We start from the raw sequence: 20,476 nt of genomic DNA, 5'->3' as shown, positions 1-20,476 counted from the left end.
ACTTCCTATGCTTTTTATACCTCCAAATTTCCCACACTTTGGTCTTCCGGTCCAGTCTCCGACTTGGGCTGACCCACCCCAATTTCCATCTACAGTTTTTCCATGGAAGACTCAATCTTTACACTTAATCTCTAGTGCCGGTGCTTTCCAACAAAGCCTTGAGGACCCGGAAATGACGTTTAGTTTGATGAAGGATGAAGGCTTGTGGAATTAAGCTCTTATGGCCCGGCGTTGTTTGGTTTATGTAACAAGGGGAAGGGCAGGCCTCGTCAATGGGCCGGGGTTTATTGTAAATCGAATGATCCAAGCCCGTCATATAAAAAGGGCCTCGTGGGCTTTTTGGGGACAAGCCGGGCCTTGTGGGCTTTTTCAGGACAAGTCTTGTGGGCTTTATTTATAATAAATATTTAAAGACATGTTCAAGTAAATCCGGAATATGTGTCTGGCCCAAACTCGAGATTACTTGCTCTAGTTGAAATAAGGTTTATATTAGAGGTATTCTCGGAGAATCATATTCTCGGAGAATCTTAGGAGATATCCAATCAATGTATGATTATGTTTCCATGTACAACTCTATCTCTATGCTTGTAATCCTCTATATAAAGAGGCCCCTATTATCAATGAAAGTACGACTCAATTCTCTCCCAAATTCAGTTTTCCTTAAACACGTTATCAACACGAAGCCCTAACCCTGAAACCCTAAATTAGTAGCCTTCAAACCGTAGCAACCACTACCGCATATATTGAAGCCCTCAATCCCAGGATTCCAGAATCGGCGGCGGTACCACTAGAACAGGCCGGAAAACCACCGAACCGGCCACTGGAAGTATCGAACTAGCCCTCCAAGAAGAAAAAAAGGGATCCCTCCACCGGTTCACCACCTTCCGAACCTCTGATTGCTACCAAATTTTGTCACCAGCAGTGCCTCAATCAATGGAGTCTGAGCAAAGCAATGTATGTTCTCGGTGTGGAGTATCTGGTTATTGGGCACACATTTGTAGAGCTCGTGAAGAAATTGTCACCGCCTACAAAGCATGTTGTGAAGCTAAAGAAGCTCACGATGTGGAACAAGAAGATGATCTAGAGTGAAGGGTTGAAGACTACAAATCTGGCTGGGATCAATAAATCACCAATTCTGTTTAGGTCTTTATTTTTCCAAGAGATGTAATAGGCAATTGCCATATATTTTTATAGTAAATGCCAATGGTTTAGTCTTTCTTCAAAGTAGGCTCACCCAAAGTAACTGTGATGTCTAGGAAGGTTATGAGATTAGTGGTACTTAAGCGAGCCTTACTCCACCGACATTTCTCTACTCACCTAGTCACATTTATTTTGGAATTACCAAAAGAAGTTAGACGACTACCATTGTTTTGCATTAGCTAGCATTTTGGATTAGATTTTCTTTGGTCAAAGAGACAATGATGTAACTCCGTTGGCTTATGAATAAAATTTTGAGTTCTTTTCATTATGACTCCATTTTGATTTTGAGCATATTACTTTGTGACTACGATGGCTAGGCCATCGGTATTAATTCAAGGACATGGAATAGCCCAAGTTCCACTTGCCAAATGACACCTTGATTACTGTCACAGAAACTCTCTACGCTCTTAGGGAAAATCGTACCTTATGAATAGCCAATAGATTCCATGTGAAAATGCAAGTAGAGAATGGAAATGAGTTCCTTTTGCAATACCTCTAATGATTGAGAACAAATGCGCATCTTAGAGAAGTTTATGTGTCTCTCTAGTGGACTCTATGTCACTATTCGAGCTATTAATCCAATAAAAGTTATGAGAGAATATCTCTTGGATTTAGACACATATTGGCTTTGTCACGACATGATAGATCATCCTAGTCATGATATGATGATCCGTCTACTAAAGACTTCACATGGACATAATTTCTTTTGAGCGAAACGAAGCATGAATCAAAAGTTGATTTCTGGACTAAGTGTGACCGACGCAGCTGCCTAGGGCACCGCTTCCGTCCACCACCAGCCTAGGGCTAGCACAGTCCCTATCCATGACACCATGGATAGCGTCCATCATGGTGATGGCGCCCCATGTGATGCTGCAATCACCAACTTGCTTCAAATAGCATTTCAGACGCTCAGGCCTAACCAAAATCATTATTGGTTGCTTCTAAAGCTCTCACTCGTTTTACAAAGCCCGTTCCGTAGGGAAATTAGGACTGTCTATTAGGACTGAGACAGTCCTATGCAAATGATATAAAAATACTTATTATGTTCTTACATAGAATCCGTGGGGATTCTGTGGACTAGTTCAACCAACTTGCGGACGTTTAAATACCTCATGATGTTGGTTGACACGCAAACAGGCTGGTCACGTGTTGTGCCATTGTCCACTTGTAATATTGCTTATACTACACTTCTAGCACATATCATACAACAACGGGGCTCACTCCCCGGATCATCTTATTCCATCAATTAGACTTGACGATGCTAGAGAGTTTACATCGAAGACTTTCGATGGTTATTGCATTGGGATTGATGTTGGACATTATATGAACACACCCAAATGGTCTCTCGGAAACGACTACGATGGTAGTCCAGACATTGGTAATGCTCGCCCATCTCCTTATATCCGCTTGGGGTGATGCAATATCGCATGCAGCTATGCTAATTCATCTATGACTCACTGCCACTCAATCTACCTCTGCATTACAGCTAGCGACTGGGTACAAATATTGTACTTACGCATATTTGAGTGTGCCATTTATGTGTCAATTGCGCCACCATAGTGCTCTATGATGGGTTCTTACAGATGTATGGGCAATTCGGTTGGATTTGAGACTCCAACAATCGTCCTTCACTTAATGCCCTTGCAAGGCGATCTCCTTACTGCTAGATTTGCTGATATCACTTTGATGAGACAGTCTTCCAGTTGTTAGGGGATATAAGAACACAGATGTTCAATAGGAACGACAGGAATTGTTGTGGTTTGTCCCCACTATGTCTCATCTTGATCTCTACTAAAGTGACGAGATCACACATCTGCTGCAAATATGCCTGCAAGGAAGTACGTCCCTACAAGAGGACGTAGCACCACCCTACACGGAGGTAGGCATGACCCCAACGCCAAAGAGAGTGGCACTCTGGCGTTACAGGCCATGGCCCAAGCTAGGACTCGTGGGAGGCCCGTGGGTTCGAAGGATGATTTGGCACAACCTAATACTTGGATCATCGACACTCAAAATCCTTCTCATGAGAATCTTCCTAGTTATGGTTATCGTTGGGGGACGCCTCAACGTCAGAACCTATTCCTGAGAATATAAAGCTTTTTGAAAATTACACTAGTGTCCATGAGACATGGGATAGAAACTCCATCATAATTGATGATGTAGTTGCGCATGAGTTTATTGAGTCTGATGATATCGAACCACGCTCCGTTGATGAATGAATGCCAACGTAGAGAAATTTGGCCTAAATGGAAAGATGCGATTCAGGTTAAGTTGGATTCTCTAACGAAGAGGAAGGTTTTAAAGCTAGTGATGCCAACACCTCCTAACATAAAACTTATTGACTAATGGGTCTTCGTTAGAAAGCGTGATGAGAAAAAGAGATGGCAATCTCGCCTTATGGCGCAAGGCTTCTCACTAAACACCTTGAAATCACTACGATGAGACATATTCTCTCATAATGGATGCCATTGCACTCCACACTCCACTACCTTGTCAGTTTGGTAGTTTCCAAATAACTGAACATGCAGTTTACAAATATGGTCAACAAGTATCTCTATGGGGATCTAGATACGGAATGTACATGAAGGTTCATGGTGGACTTAATTTACCCAAGTTAAGTGGCTCTAAACCACGAAGTGCGTTTGCAATAAGGTTGAAACGCTCACTAAAGTGACTACTTGATTGGGAAGGGATATGCTCGCGCGTTTTCATAACAATTTTCGGATTCTATCGCAGTTCATGTTGGACATTATCTTCATTGGAAGCCCTTAAAAAGTTAAGGGAAACCGCTGAACACTTGAAATCTGAGTTTGAGATGAATGATTTTGGGAGAACACGACTATGTCTCAGTTTGGAACTTGAGCATCATGTTGATAAATGCTTAGGCATTTTGACAAGGTCAAACATTCAAGCACCCCCATGATCGTCCGTAGTCTTGATCCTGAAAAAGATTCTCTTCATTCGAAGGATGATGACGAAGATGCGTTAGGGGCAGAAATGCCCTAGTTAAGTACAATAGTTGCATTATTGTACTTAGCTCAATGTACTAGACCAGACATCTCATTTACCATGAACTTGTTAGCTAAGGTATAGCTCTGCGCCAACGCGATACCATTGGATTGGTGTAAAGGATATTTTTTGATACTAGAGATGTACGATTGATATGGGCTTGGTCTATCTCTACAGAGAGATGATGGATTCAGATCCATCACACACCAGGAACGCCGCCAACATTGGCATGCACCCTCTATCCCCATCCCAGAACGACATGTGTTTTGGAAGGTTTTGCTGATATTGGGTATCTCTCTGACCTACACAAAAGTCTTCCCAAACTGGTTCAGTGTTCACCATGGGTAAAGACCGTGATATCTTGGAGGTCTACAAAACAGACCCTAGTCGCTATATCTTCAAACAATGCAGAGATTATTGCTCTTCACGAACTGATTCGTGAATGTATATGGATTGGATCCATAGTTACACATGTTTGAACAATTGTGGTTTAAAGTCTACCACAGATGAGCCTACAAGCATTTAGGATAATGCTGCTTATTTTGAATAAGTGAAGCAAGGCTACATAAAAGCGACAACACCAAGGATAATCAGCAACATCAAACTGTTCTCAGGATCAAAGTGAACTAGGTTCAATTTGAGGATAGTGTGGCAGGCTTGCTCACTAAGTCATTGCCTAAATTCTACTTTCGAGAAACATATTGGTAGCATCGTTTGCGGAAGTTATTCGAACTCCCATGACCCATATATGACCGTAGTCATCAAGGGGAGATGGAGACATCAGGGGGAGATGTCTACATGTATGGTCTCGAAACATGAGGGGTGTGTTGTGCTCTTTTTCCCCTTCGACCGAGGTTATTTTTGTCCCACTGGGTTTTTGTTACTTGGCAAGGTTTTTAATGAGACAATGAGAGGAGCACCACATTTGGGCGACACAAGGGGGAGTGTTCAAGTAAATCCAGAATATGTGTCTGGCCCAAACTCTAGATTACTTTCTCTAGTTGAAATAAGGTTTATATTAGAGATATTCTCGAAGAATCTTAGGAGATATTCAATCAATGTACGATTATGTTTCCATGTACAACTCTATCTCTATGCTTGTAATCCTCTATATAAAGAGACCCCTATTATCAATGAAAGTACAACTCCATTCTCTCCCAATTTCAGTTTTCCTTAAACAAGACACTAATTTTTTTATAAATCTATATTCATATATCATACATTCCAAAGAGCAACCTTTATCAATTCAAAGAAAATGGGAAAACTGACCGTTGGATGTGATTATTACAATAAATTATGCATGTGGTTAAAAATTTAGTCAATTTCACCATAGTTTCGAACCCGATCGGATTGGTCAACCGTAGACACTTATATGTTTTCTTGGTTGAACGATGGCGTGACGACCACGAAACGTGCTTATTTTTTTACATCACTTGTGTAAATATTTTATCGATGGATGTACGTGGACATAAGATAAAAATTTCAATTTTAATTATAAATTTGTTGGTCTATACCAATTTGCCTCCTAAAGTTGTATAACTTATACATTGCATTTAAATTGTTGAGGTTCATTCTAAAACAAACATGAAGTGGAAAATGAATTTGGAGAAACCAACCACTCGATGGAGTGATTGTAATGTTTTATGGTGGTTGTAAAAATTTCAGCCAATTTAGTTCTCGTTTCGAATTCGATCAATTAGGTCAAACTTAGTTACTCTTATAAACCTATATTTATATATCATACACTCTAAAGATTAACCTCTATCAATTCAAAGAAAATGGAAAAACCAATCGTTGGATATGATTATTACAATAAATTATGAGTGTGGTAAAAAATTTAGCCAATTTCACCAGATTTTCGAATCCGATCGAATTGGTCAACTGTCGTCACTTGTATGTCATTTTAGTTGACCGATGGCATGACGACCATGAAACGTACTTATTTTTTCACATCACATCAGTAAATATTCCATCGATGGATGTGCATGAACATAAGATAAAAACTTCAATTTTAATTACAAAGACGTTGGCCTATACCAATTTGCCTCCTAAAGTTGTATTGACTTATACATTGTATTTAAATTGTTGAGATTCATTCTAAAATAACCATGAAATGGAAAATGAATTCTAAGAAACCAACCGCTCGATGGAGAGATTGTAATGTTTTATGGTGGTTGTAGAAAATCCAGCCAATTTGGTTCTCGTTTTGAATTCGATCAGCTAGGTCAAACTTAGTTACTCTTATAAAACTATATTTATATATCATACACTCCAAAGGGCAACCTCTATCAATTCAAATAAAATAGAAAACCCGACCGTTGGATGAGATTATTATAATAAATTATCAGTGTGGTAAAAAATTTAGCTAATTTCATCATATTTTGGAATCCGATCAAATCGGTCAACCGTAGTAATGACATGTAGAATATATATGCACATATTCTATATAGAATTATAAGAACGTCCAATTTCACCATCAGCCAAATTACAACAAATTCATACTCACACAAAAAGACTCACACACCCCCGCACACACACACACATATATATAACATATATATATATATATATATATTTATATATAAACACACACACACACACATATATAAACATGTCTAAAAGTCCTGAATCTTCAATAATAATGATGTGGCACACTGAAGATTTCCAAATATATGTGCTGGGCCTTCTAGACATAAACTTGTAAAAGATGTTGCAGATTCCCGTCCAAGCTAAACTGCCTTCACTTAGAGCAACTCCACCGGTTGTCAATAAATGTTAAGGTCGAAAAGTTAAGGCGTCGACCAGTCAAGTAACTGTTGATTGCCACTGGACATGGGTTTCCACCCATTTTGTTTCTTGACCGGTCAGTACTGTTCATCGATTTTGACTGTTCATTGATTTTTCACTGTTCATTGATTTTTTTTCTTCTTCTTTTTATTGTAAAATTAAAATATATTTGATATAAATAGATGATAATAATGGAGATTTATGGATAATTAATGTCATAATTATGCAATTTACTATTTTTCTAATATTTTCGGTGGACAAATTATGAGCCACCTACAGCTACCGACAATTTAGCTTGAAATGAGTGAAGCCACCACCGACAATTTTTCATGAAATGAGTGAAGGCACCACCGACAATTTTTCTTGAAATCAGTTAAGGTACCACCGACAATTTTTTTGAAACGCTTGAAACAACCACCAACATCTTTGAACAGACCAGATCATTTGCAAACTATTCAATCTAACGGTTATTGTTGATGTAATCTTATCTAAGATTTCGGATCGGATTACTTCGAACCAGGAGTGGACACGTGTCCTTATCATCTGATGACGTTTTATGTGAAAATTGTAAATAAATAGGGCACGAGGCAGCTCACAATTCACACACAATCTGATATTTGCAAATCTCCTTGTTTTTCATATCTCCAGATCCAACACATTTCCTCTCCTTCCCTTATTTCAATGAAGAGATTGTGGGCTAAGTATTGACAATCTCAAGATGAAGATCATGAAGAGATGTGTACGACTAATGCTCTTGGGGTAGCAGCAGTCTTCCTCTCATACACGACGGGGGGGGGGGGGGGGGGGGGGTTCTCGACCGAGGTGTGCACCAAATGAGTAGCGATTTGGGGAATCAAGAGGGAAAAACATGATGGAAGATTACTTTGTGGAGCATCCATTTTTCAGTGAAGAGGAATTCCGGACACGGTACAGGATGAACCACAATGTTTTCAACCGCATCTCTAGTGACGTTTGTCTCTATGACTGGTACTTTGTCCAGAAATCAGATGGTACTAAGAAAGTCGGACTACTTCCCTAGCAGAAGCTGACATGTTCCTTAAGAATGTTTGCTTACGGTGCTGGGGTAGATCAATGCGTTGAGTATTGTTGGATGGCAAAATCTACTGCCATCGAGGCTCTGAAACGATTTACCAGAGGAATCGTTAATCTGTAGTCGACAGAATACCTCCGGGTTCCTACTTCGGCCGACCTCAGAAGACTTCTCGCCAAAGCTGAGAGAAGAGGTTTTCCTGGAATGATTGGAAGCATTGACTGCATGCACTGACAATGGAAGAATTGCCCAACAGGTTGGGCTAGAGAATACCACGGTCGAAAACGTGTGCCCACTATCATCCTCGAAGCAGTCCTATCTTATGACACATGGATATGGCATGCCTTCTTTGGAATACCTGGATCATGCAACGACCTCAACGTGCTTGCTAAGTCCCCGTTGTTTGAGAAGCTCACTGCTGGTCGAGCCCCTCAGATCCAATTTCAAGTGAATTACAGAATTCACAATTTAGGCTACTATCTCGCTGATGGTATCTATCCGCAATGGGTGACTTTCGTGAAATCAATTCCAAGGCCTACATGACCCAAGGATCTGAAGTTTTCCCAAGCTCAAGAGGGGTGCATGAAGGATGTGGAAAGATGTTTCGGCATTTTATAGTTGCGCTTTAGTATTGTGCAAGGAGCAGCTCGTGGCTGGGATAGAGAAGACCTTCGATACATCATGTTGACTTGTATTATATTACACAACATGATAATCGAGGATGAAAGACCAGATGACAGCAATGAGGATTTGGAGTCCGATGAAGAAGAGGATAACAATATGAGGCCCAGGTTGGCCCAGGTTTGGGTAGGACCGACCGGTGATGACTTTGATCCTGTTGGTAGAGATGGTTATTATTTCAACGGATTCATCGATCGATACGGTGCCATTAGAAGTGCAAACAGTCACTCAAACCTTCAAGAAGATCTGATAGAGCATTTTTGGAACATAAAAGGCAACATGGAGATCATATGTGCTTTAGTAAGAGGAATTTCCAAATACAACTTTTATTTCATAAAATTTATGCTTACATAAATGAAAAACTAGGAATAAGTACAATACAATTACACAACATGCATAATCACCTAATTATTCAAATCATGATCCTCATCCTCTCTAGGAATCCAATTTGCGTTTGAAGGGTCATCGTTAGGGTTAGGGTTGGTGGAATCACCCGTAGAGAAAGTTTAAAATTGCGGTTGTGTATGATATCACCCAGGGTAAGGTGGTTGCGGATAGTATCCACGGAGGTAAGAAGGTTGTGGGAATCCATCAGGGCAAGGTGATTGTGGGTATGCACCAGGGTAAGGGGGTTGTGGGTATGCACCACCAAGATTTGGTTGTGGGAATGCACCACCAAAATTGGGTTGCGGATAGTATTCACCCGTAGAAGGTGGCGTCTGCTTGCCAAGATCTTCTTTCTCTGCTATCTTCTTTTGCCTTCTTGACCAATAACGCTTTTTAGTTGGCTTCAGTTGACTTTTATCAGTCTCCATAATACGCTCTTCCCTCTCTTGTAATAGGAATGCCTCTTTTCACATATCCATTTGCAATCGGATACATTCTCATTGATTTTCCTCTTGGAGACTTCGAGTGAATTCCTCATCGAGTTTTTTCTTGCCAGCGGTTGCCTCTATTTGGTTGTTCGATATACTCTCGACAGCGCTTGTCAAAGGACTTTGATCTTTCGTTGCCTTCTTTCCTTTCCGAATTGCTTCTTTTGCAGTCTTCCTTCCTTGAGGCCTCACATTAGGATCTGCAGTTTCACCGGCAATTACCTCATCTACATCCATGTCCAAGTTGATGGGAGAATTTTCAGTAATTGGTTGTGTGTGCGTATGCTGACTTCCTTCATTTGATGTTCCTCCGGATGTATGGCTAGGGATGTCTTTAAATTGTGCAAAGCCCTCAACAACAGCGTAACTATCAAAACTCTGAAAATTGTGTCTTCTTTTCTTTCCTCTTCTCTTCATCCCGACATGCCACAATTTATGTGCTTCATCTTGCTACGTAATTAAAAAAAATAATAAAAAATACAATTAATACAAATATAAACACTATTATGAAGGGTTATCTATTATAAATGTCATAATTTTAATAAGAAAGTATCTCACTGTTATACAATAAAAATCAGAAAGTACAAATATAAACATTGTTGTAATTACATCATTATTTATCAACTAATTATTTTAATTATAACGAAAAGCAATTACTATAATTAAAACGATATTATAATTACTACATTATTATCAAGTAATATTTTACTATAATGTATCAACAAATACATACCTCATCAACCGCATTCGAACCGCTCTTGTACTAATTTTTCGCTTGCCTTAATGCACAATGCCACTCAAAGAGTTCAACATTCAAAATTTTCCACCTTCCCTGCAAAGAGGAAGATGATCGGCTCTTGTACCAATTTGCGACAAAGTGTCGCTTCACGCGCCTCCATAGGTCATTTTTATTTTTCTAATTTGTACCCACAGCCGGATCTTGGCTTACAGTTTTCCAAGACTTGCACAATTGCACAATTAATACTACATATTAATTGTTTGCCGTTGGATCCACATCTTAATTGAAACCAAGGCTGGGATTTCATGACCGTTGGGATCATATTTCAAAGCCCTCCAACGACTCTCTTCCACGTGGATCAGACCGACCCATTCTATGTCGCTACGCGACAAGCGACTGCACGCACGCATGCGAAAGTTGCGCCACGCGTCAGACGCTTGTCCTCCACTTCCGTCGATTAGCGAGTCTCCTTTTCCACTCATCGAGTGACGTCACCCACGTTTCCGAGTTGGGTTGAGCTGGCAGACGCCTTGGCTGGGTCAAGGAATTAGTCAGGGCCTTGACTAAATTCTTGGCTTCGGTCAAGAAATGTTGGCTTTTGGCTGGTCAGTCTTCCTCCGCTGGAAACCTGATTTTCCCCTCCATGGTTACCACATTAGCTATTCCTAGCTGGTGACCAGTCAAGAAGCAACCGATGGAGCTGCTCTTAAATTGCCATAACTCCTTCTAGAAAAGTCGGAATCACAAACCGTAAAATTCTTTAGAAACTAGACATATGGGCCTTTCTGTGCATATAAGGTACAACTCTTATTTCCATTTAAGCATTTCCCAATAATTCAGTGAAGTTCGGTTCTAGACATGAACTTGTAAAAGATGTGCAGATTACAGTCCAAGCAGAACTGCTTTCACTTAAATTGCCATAACTCCTTCTAGAAAAATCGGAATCGCAAACCGTAAAATTTCTTAGAAACTAGACAGATGGGGCTTTCTGTGCATATAGGGTACAGCTCCTAATTCCATCTGAGAAGTTCCCTATAATTCAGAAAAGTTAGGTTATAGACATGAACTTGTATAAAAATGTTGCAGATTCTCGTTCAAGTTGTACTGCCTTCACTTAAATAGCCATTACTCCTTCTAGAAAAGTCAAAATCACAAACCGTAAAATTCTACAGAAACAAGACACATGGGGCTTTCCGTGCATATAGGGAACAGCTCCTAATTCTATCCGAGCAATTCTCAGTAATTCAGCGAAATTAGGTGTTTTGCACAACAGTTTCTGTGTTATTTATTTAATATTTTTTGTTTGCGGGCTTTTACGGGCTGGGCCTAACGGGCTTTTGGGGGGCCAGGCCTATAGGCCGGGCCGAGTTTCAAACTCCTAAACCAAGCCCGGCGGGCTTTTCGACTGGCCGGACAAGACTGTTGGCCCTCCGGGCCGACAGGCCTCCATCGGCCGACTTGATCCGCGGGCTTTTTGATGAGGCATAGGGAAGGCTGATAAAGGTTATGAACTATATATGATGTATTAACATCAGTAACAAGATTGGAGTCACCAACAGTAGCCAAGGATGAGTATGAAATTTCTAGGATTTTCACCCAAGAGAAAAGAAAAGGTTGAACAAATTTTCAATTGTTTTATCATTATTTTTTAATAAATTGATGTAAGAAGACAATTTTGCCCTTAGAAATTAGATCACATATGTTTCAACTGTCTCCATAGGGTTCGGATCCAGCTAAATCACGAGATGTTCTTGGTCTGCCACTATCGCAATCGGTCTCGCTTATCTGCAAAACAGACGAAGGTCAGAGGGAAGACTGGGTGTGCCAGCCTTCGACTCTCTGATGCCTAAATCAGTATCGATATAAGATAATGATAATGGAAAGCGACAGTAAAAAGTTACCTCTTTGGGTTGTTGGAGATGCCCTTATTGTAGTATTCTATGAGTCTGGATCCGTTTCTTTGGTTGTGGGACGATTCGGGTTCCTGATACAACCCCGTATGGTATCGAGACCCTCTGCTGGGAGCTGTAATTTCTTCTATATTGGCGATACGAGTCTTGTGTTTCCGATACTTGTGCCTAGGAGGTATGGGCATACTAACAAGTCCCCGGTCAAAAGTTCTCTTGGGTGGGGAGTTTTTTTTGGGTAAAAGTATCAAAAGTGCAAGCAGGTGAGTTCCTGCCACGTGGCTTCTGTACAACCATTACCCCCCAGTCCCCCAAGTCCCCACCCAAGAGGAGTTTTGGCTGGGGTGAGGACAGCATTCTTGCTATTGGCGTTGTGTCGCTATCGCGAATCTGTTTTGGGGTTTCCTTCGTCTGTTGGTGCACATGTTATGCCCTGATGACATGTGTGCTATTATCATTCATTTTTCGTGTGCGGGAAGTCTGGTGTACTGGAGTCCGTAACATGTAATAATGGTGTAGTGGTAAGGAGTCGAGGCAACAACGCATAACCTCTATAACGCTAAGAGATGTCAAACATGTGGTGAGATCTGGTGTCGTCGTCCTTGCACGTCTAACAATCCCTGTATTCTCGAGGTCCCTATATAAGGACCGGGGGGGGGGGGGGGGGGAGATGGGGGCGGTTACTGTTCCTCTATGTTTGTTGGAGATTGAGATAAGAGGTGAGTAAAGTTAGAGCCTTTAGCGTTCAGAAAGCTTGAATCTTTCGCGTGGTGGTTGAAATTCCGTTTTGTTGGCGTCGTTGTCTTTGTTTTCCAGTTGGGGAGTGAATAGGTATGTTGTCTCTTGACTTTCCTGGATTTTTTTTTTCTGAGAGCACTTTGTGAGTGTGGGTTTTGTTGAGGGGTCATTTGTCGGAGGTGGGGTTTGCCGGTAGGCTTTAGGTCGTTGTTGGTGCTGTTATTCTTTAGGGAGGGTGAATTTCGGTTTGGCCGGATTTGCTGTTGCGGTTCCGGGCTAGGTTATTAGATTTTGAAATTTCATAGGGCGGGTCGGGGGAAGGTGATTAACGAATTATGGGTATCGCGCGCAGTATGGCACGGGAGCATCGTGGTGGTAGTAGGCGAGATGATTCCTCTCATGGAGGTGAAGGAGTTTCTCATGGTGGTGTCGGCGTTTCTTGTGGAGGTGGTGGAGGTGCTCCTCGTGGGTGTGGCGACAGTGTTCCTTGCGAGGGTGCCGTGGGCACTTCTTGAGGAGGTGGCGAGGGTTCGTCTTGTCGGGTCCCGAGTAGGGTTGAGCATATCATGGGCCTCGGGGTTCTCGAGAGCAAGAACGTCGAGGTTTTGGAGATTCCTCACTCGCCAGGTGGGCGGTTGCTCCTTGGCAAGATGCCCATTGATCAACCGGGTTCGAGTATGACCGAGGAGCAGATAGGTGATATTAGGGCAACCTGGGGCATTCTGGGCAATGTATTATTCCTCCCCCTAAGAGATGGCGATCATTTTTGCCACCCCGAGGTGGGGTGGGCGTGTTTTTATGAGTATCAGCTCAAGGTGGACTTGTTGTCTACCTCAACATCTCCGTGGAACAGTTATCGCCTAATGCGCTGAGGCAAATAATAGGAGTATTGCTATTATGGAAGCTTGGCAAACAGCTATGTCCCAGCATTGGTGAGTTTAACTCCATGTTTAAGATGCAATATTCGACGAAAGTTGGAGACAGCGGGTGTGTTAATTTTAGGGCACGCGGCCGCATGGTTAATGAGGACCTTCCTTCAAACATTTATGCTCGCTGGAGGGGCAGGACTTGCCTGGTTGGGGGCCGTTGGTAGAACCCGAACATGGTGCATCGGGTTCCCACTCGTTTCCAGCCTATCTGTGAGTATCTGTGATTGCTTGTTTGGTGAATTTTCTTTTGTCGTTGGTATGCTAACAACATGTCTTTGTATCGTAGTGACGCAAGAGGCTATCCTGACTACGCTAGAGGAGAAGCACGTGGTGAGGGTATTGGGCGCGTTTCTCAAGGGGAAGAGGGGTTGTATCGCATGTGTAGGCTTCCGATATACGAGAGGTTTGAGCTGGGGAGGTGTCCGGGTGAGGGGTTGCTTTTTACTGTTCATGATGTTCGATCATTCATTCATTTGTGATCTCGCCAACATTGTACATTTTGTGTAGTGGATATGCCTAACGAGGCCGCCAACAAGAGCGATGCTCCATAGGCTGAGGTCGACACCAGTGTCATCATCGCGGAATTGCTGCGAGAGTCGGAGACAACGAGGCGATGTGATGTTGACTTCCCCGATAAGAAGGTGCATGTGACTGGCCATCAGGTGAACATGCTGCTGCCCGACGAGATGTACCTGAGGTTTCCTGACACCATGCTGGAGTATCTCAACCAGCGAGTCGAGGAAGAGGCAGGTGCAGAAGGGCGTGTGGCTCAAGGTGTTAAGAACCTGGCTCAGGGTCTGCGAGGGCAAGCGGACAAGGGGGAAAGGGTCCCGAGTACCTGTTGGGGAGCGCCAGGTCCCCCGAGACTCAGAAAGGTGCAGGCCAATCCCCCTGAGTTACGATGGGAGGGGTGGAGCGTGGAGCCATGAACCAGCCACCGGAGCCGGTGATTGATGTGGACATCTCTGTCAAGGAGTTGTTTGAGGAGGTTGAGTGGCACCAAAGTGATACCAGTGCCAGGGCTCACTTGGTACAAGATGCTATTTTGGAGCAACTGGATGCTGTTTTTGGAGGCCACATTGGGGGTCCGGTGTTGCGGGATGTTATTAGTGTTGACAGCGAGGAGGCTGAGGTGACTAGCCAAGTTGTTGGCGATGCAGTTCCGGTTGTTGAAGCTCCTGAAGCTAAGCCTGAGGTTAGGGAAGGTGATGTTAAGGGCACCCGGGTTGCTGAGACAGAGACTCGTGTTCAGGCTGGCAAGATGGATGGGATCCGAGTATCGGAGACCTGTGCTGGTACTGATGGAGCTGGCTCGAGGAAGAGGATGTCCTCACAACTTGGCCTTGGGAGTCCCCCGGTGGGTGTAAGTGTGGATACTAGCGGAGGCAAGAGGTCTCGGGTGGATGGTGTAGCACGCTCGAGATCTACAAGCGGGGCTCTCAGGGTTCTTGTGTTGAGGTTGCTGGGGGTCTCGTACGCACTCTTGGCGAGATTAGGATCACAGATTGTGCCATTCTACACATGGTTGCATATCTGCGCAATTGTCATTGCAATCGCAGCCGTGTGAATGTCGAGGATCCTCGCCTTGGGTATCAGGAGGCTCAGGAGAGGCTAATAAGGGTATGTATCCTGACTTTCATGCTTTTAGTTCCTTTCATCGTTCATTATTGTTTGGAATGTTCTGATTGTGTGTGTAGGGTGTGAACATGAATTATTACGCCTCTGCCGAGTTGCTTGCCCATTTTGGTCAAGTGATCGCCCACCTACTAGTTACAGGATGCGCTGGATCGCGACTAAGTGGAGCGTGAGGATATGAGTCGGGCAATTGACGATTGGATTGCGAGAAGGATGGAGTTGGAGCGAGCGCTCGTAGTGGAGGAGTCTCGTCAGTAAGAGGCCGAGAATGTTGTGGCCCCGTTGAGGGAGTCAGACCTAGACCTGACCGGGAAGCTGCAAATGGCAGAGGTTGGCTTGAAAGCCTTAGAGGAGGTTAGGGCCCGAGTTGGCATGGCGGAAGAGCAGCTGCAAGAATTGGAGAGGCATATTCGAGAACACGACACCGAGTTAGAGCTTCATGGTGCCACCATGGAGAGTTTGGCTCCTTATCCTGATCGCATGGTGGAGTTGGAGGGGAAGATCAGTACTATGTAAGGAGAGATTGATCGCCTAAGGGTCGTTGAAAGCCAGGCTGGCAAGAGGGAGGCAAAGCTGGAGCGATTGAGGAAGGAGCTGAGTGAGCAACAAACTCAGGCTAGTTCCTTCGTTGAGGAATGTATTCGATTGCATTCCTCTGCTAAGACGCATGTCGACAAGCTCAAGAAGGCCAAGCGAGATGGATAAGGCCTATCTCCGGCTATGAGATACATATCCCCGGTCGGCGCACTTTCAGGAGAAGATGAATAAGGCCTTCTCGGATGGGGCCCTCCACTCAATCCGTGATGGTATCGCCACTAGCTGGATTGACCAAGAGAAAATGGTTCATGATATGCAGGCGACGAAAGCAGCGAGATCGCAAACCAGTGCCGCGAGTGGTGGTCGATGAGCTGGGATTGTGATTCGTGAACCAGCTACTGCAACAGGGCATGTCGTGGGCCAGGATGGTGATCGCGAGGCAGAGGGTGGCAATGTTGGCGAACAAGGGGAAGCGCGTGCGGATGTCGATGGCGAGCTGTAGGGCGAGAATGTTGGAGTGTGAGACAGAGTGGGAGAGCGAGATCGAGCGCGGGGGCGGGTACGCAGTGCCGAGGGCGAGACATAATTTCTTTATTCAATTTTGCTCTGCTAGTGATAGGTTTGTTGGATGTGTAAATACTTTAGATTTTGTGGAGATATTGACCGATTGGTCTTCTTTTTTGGGATGCCCATTTTACTTGGAAATATGAAAGCTTTATTGGGAACAGACATTTCTTTGGGCGATAGTCCCCCGTGCGTTGAATATATTTATTGCTTTGTCGATTCGGTGCGTTGTCATTATTGCAGGTCATTAAAGCGGCGCGACAATTGGTCGGCTGGGGGAGGTTTATAGCGGTGACTTTCCCCTATAAATAGGCAGGGTGAGGGAGGTGAGTTGATCATATTTTTGACATGGCATTCTCCCTGTTTTTCATTGTACTTCTGCTCTTTAAATCCTCTCTTCCACTTGGCGGTGTGCTTTTCCAGAATTCTGGGCTTTATAGCTCAATCTCATGCTTAGGTTATAGGCTTTATAACCTAATCTCCCACGAGCTAGGCTTCATCACTCTTTGGGGGATTGAGCAATATGTGCTCCTGCAAAACTGAGGCCCTGTCTAAGTGAGAAACCCAAGGACACCGATTGCTGGTGGTGTGGCGAGGCTACAACGGTGGAGATCGGGTGGTGACAGGGCAAAGAGTGGCCGAGATTGGTACCGCTCCCTTATCTTTCCCACTAGAGCTTGACTAGCCCGTCAATCCTCCAATTCAGTGATCTTCTCTGGAACTCCTCATATTCCAAAGAATCAGACTTGGCTGGAGGGGTATCGAAGATAATTATTGTGTATCGCACTCGTGTGCTAGGGTGTATCGTTTTTGTATTAAGATGTAGCATTTTCATGGAGTATGTGTATCGCATTTGTATAAAGGATATATTGGTGTATCGCTATTGGCCGCAAAGCCTTTGTATGCCATTCTGGAGTAAATATGTATGGCCTTTCATTTCTGTATTTGCCTTTCATTGTGTTGCACTTTGTGTATCGCCTTTCATGGCGTTGGAGTATTTGTAAGCATTGAGCATTATTTTATGGGTATCACATTTGGTGATGGTTTACCATCGTTGGCGCATTTTGTACTTGCTTATCATTGCATATCGTGTATCGTTATTCATTCGTTCATTTTGATACCGCGATGTGTGGCGTAGCACTGGCGTTCATTCATTCATTATCGCGTCATGTCGTGTATTGTTAACATTCATTTATTCCTTGGAGGTGTTCATTCATTTGACGTGATGTATCGCGTGTCGTTGAGATTCATTCTCATTGGAGGCATTCATTCATTTAAGCACGATGTATCGTGTATCCGTGAAATTCATTCATTTGATCGCATTCATTCAGTTAGCGCGACGTATTGCATATCGTTGACATTCATTCATTTGTTAGCCATTGGCAGCGTAAGGGTTTGCGAGGGACAGCATCGTGCTGTATCAGTAGAACCGGTCGAAAGCGATATCGTATTTACATTAATGATAACGCGTGGGCAATAAGTTGGGATTGCTATACAGCGTGCCCATGCCCGTTGAGTGTGATCGTTGTGGTGGCAAGCGTAGGGCCTATGGAGATAATGGTATAGGGATACGAAATGACCATATTGGGTCGAATGGCGATAATCGTTGGCGTTTGCCAAGTGGTGAGAAGTGTGGCGAGTAAACATTTCATTCATTGCGAGAGCATTTCATTCATTGCTAATAGCACGTCGTTCATTACTGCACGAGGGCAGTTGCAAAATACATTGAATTAAAAAGATAAAAGGAGATGGTGTTGGTGCTTACAGTCATGGAGAGGTGGTGATAGTAAGGTGGGGATTGCAAAGTCTGGGTGTCTCGCTCTACTTGGGGTAGTAACGAAGGTGCTGGGCGTTCCAAGGATGTGGCAGAGTAATACCGTCTGCGCCCCTGAGATAGAAGGTAGCGGGTTCGATGGCCTCGGTGATCTATGGCCCTTCCCATGTGGCCTTCAACCCCGTTAGGGTTGACATCTTTTCCTTCATCACCCAATCCCCGACAGAAAGAAGGCGAGGTATGACCATTGCGTTGTAGTATCAGGCGATACATTTTTTGTTATTGATGTTGCGGAGGTGATCTCGCTCTTGGCGCTCTTCTAAGAGGTCAGAATTGAGGTTCAGCCCCTCTGAGTTCGTGAGTGCATCGAAGCATGCCACTCTATCGCTTTGGACCTCTTGTTCAACCGAGATCACTGCCTCAGTGTCGAAGGACATGCAGAAAGGGTACTCGCCATTGGCCTATGTGGAGGTCATTCTGATCGCCCAAAGGACCTCGGGTAACTTCTCTGCCCATAAGCCCTGGGCGTCGTCCAGCCTCTTCTTCAGGTTTTGCTTGATAATTTTTTTGACTGCTTCGACCTGGCTATTTGTCTATGGGTGTGCGGGGGAGGTGTATCGGATCGTTGTGCCGTATTGGCCGACGAAGTACATGAGAGTATCATTATTGAATTGTACACCGTTATCAGTGATAATGGTTTCAGGGATTCCGAATCGGCAGTAAATGTTCTTCCAGAGGAAGTTGATGACCTTAGCGACTGTGATCGTGGCTAGAGCCTCGGCCTCTACCCATTTAGTGTTGTAATCAATGGCAACAATGGTAAATTTTAGCTGTCCCGGTGCCGTCGGGAATTTTCCAATGAAATCAAGTCCCCATTGGCAGTATGCCCAGGGGGCGATGATAATTGAGAGTGGTACTGATGGTGCGAGAGGAGAGTTGGTGATAGCTAAGTTTAAAGCTATTGATTTTCCTTATTCTCCTGCAAATATGTCGATTATAGTATAGGGAAATAAGGGTCTCCCGCAGAGGATTAAGTTAAACTAAATGCTTCAACAAAAGTCACAAAAACGTGACTGCAGCTCCTACTGAACAGAAGTAGAAAAACAAACTAAGAACCTAACCAAAACAACCCATAAAAATACAAAAATTTACAGAGGTATACTAGATACACAAACCATCCAGTATACAAAATTTCAGAATTTTTGGATATCGTTTACTATATTAAATAAATATGGGAAAACAGAAAACAGAACGTAATATAAAGAAAAGTTGATTTGAGAATGGTTGAGATCAAGATAATGAAACTAGCTAGGAAGGAAGTATCCACCCTCAACAATCACACACAACACACTTTGTCTAATTTACTACCAATTAGCTTAGTTGAAGACGCTCAGGTTGGCTCGGTTCGCTTGAACACAACCTATTACAGTTTCTTACTTTGTACGCTAGGCAGGAAGTGCTCTACACCTAGACTATTCCCAAGCAATGCAACCTAAAGGTACGTTTATTAGGTTAAACATGCAGAGATCATTAAGTTTGAAAAGAGTTTGAGCAATCACTATGCATCGCAAATAACTTAGAGCCTTGCTAAACCTAGGGTTTTGTTTACTTGCTAGTGAAAACTACCAATTACTTCTCTAGATAATTTGAGGAATCCAACTATTGATCCAGGTAGGGCTGGGAAAAAAAAAACCAATAAACTGAGGAACCGGGCTGAACCGACCCGATTTTGGCCTGTTCGGTTCGATTTTGTCTCTTAATTTCACTATCCACTTTCGGTTCGGTTCTAATATAGTACATTTCGGTTCGATTTCGGTTCCTAAATTTTATTTCTTGTTTTACCCGAACTGAGAGAGTGCAACATATATTTACACTTTTCTCAACTTTTTATACTATTTTTTCTCTAATAAAATACATACCCTACTCCTATTTCTCTCTCTCTTTCGGCCCACTACCACCCTATCTCTATTCTCTTTTTGACTTTTTTTCTATTCCCTCTCTTTATTATGTTTCTTGTCGATTAGTAGCACGTGATGTTCACTCCAATTCT

At 43.2% G+C, this 20,476-nt stretch overlaps 1 protein-coding gene across 1 annotated transcript; it reads left to right on the top strand.

Moving 5' to 3' along the window:
- The first annotated feature begins 7,864 nt into the window (after positions 1–7,864).
- LOC112184417 lies at positions 7,865–9,644 on the top strand. The gene is made up of 5 exons (XM_024322673.1): positions 7,865–8,006; positions 8,304–8,554; positions 8,666–9,028; positions 9,267–9,351; positions 9,571–9,644. The coding sequence occupies exons 1-5, from the start codon at positions 7,865–7,867 to the stop codon at positions 9,642–9,644; spliced, it is 915 nt and encodes a 304-aa protein (XP_024178441.1).
- The last annotated feature ends 10,832 nt before the right edge of the window (positions 9,645–20,476 follow it).

This window comes from Rosa chinensis, chromosome 2 (genome assembly GCF_002994745.2).
Source record: "Rosa chinensis cultivar Old Blush chromosome 2, RchiOBHm-V2, whole genome shotgun sequence".
NCBI classification, from domain to species: Eukaryota; Viridiplantae; Streptophyta; class Magnoliopsida; order Rosales; family Rosaceae; genus Rosa; species Rosa chinensis.
The sequence above is the reverse complement of the archived record's forward strand: the minus strand, read 5'-3'. Positions and strand labels throughout refer to the sequence as shown.

What these genes read in the sequence shown, in the direction of transcription:
- LOC112184417 (XM_024322673.1), top strand. Translation starts at nt 7,865, where the DNA reads ATGATGGAAGATTACTTTGTGGAGCATCCATTTTTCAGTGAAGAGGAA. An exon ending in ATGGTATCTATCCGCAATGG is followed by an intron (nt 8,555 to 8,665) that starts GTGACTTTCGTG and finishes GGCATTTTATAG; the next exon opens with TTGCGCTTTAGTATTGTGCA. An exon ending in GATTGTGGGTATGCACCAGG is followed by an intron (nt 9,352 to 9,570) that starts GTAAGGGGGTTG and finishes CTCTTGTAATAG; the next exon opens with GAATGCCTCTTTTCACATAT.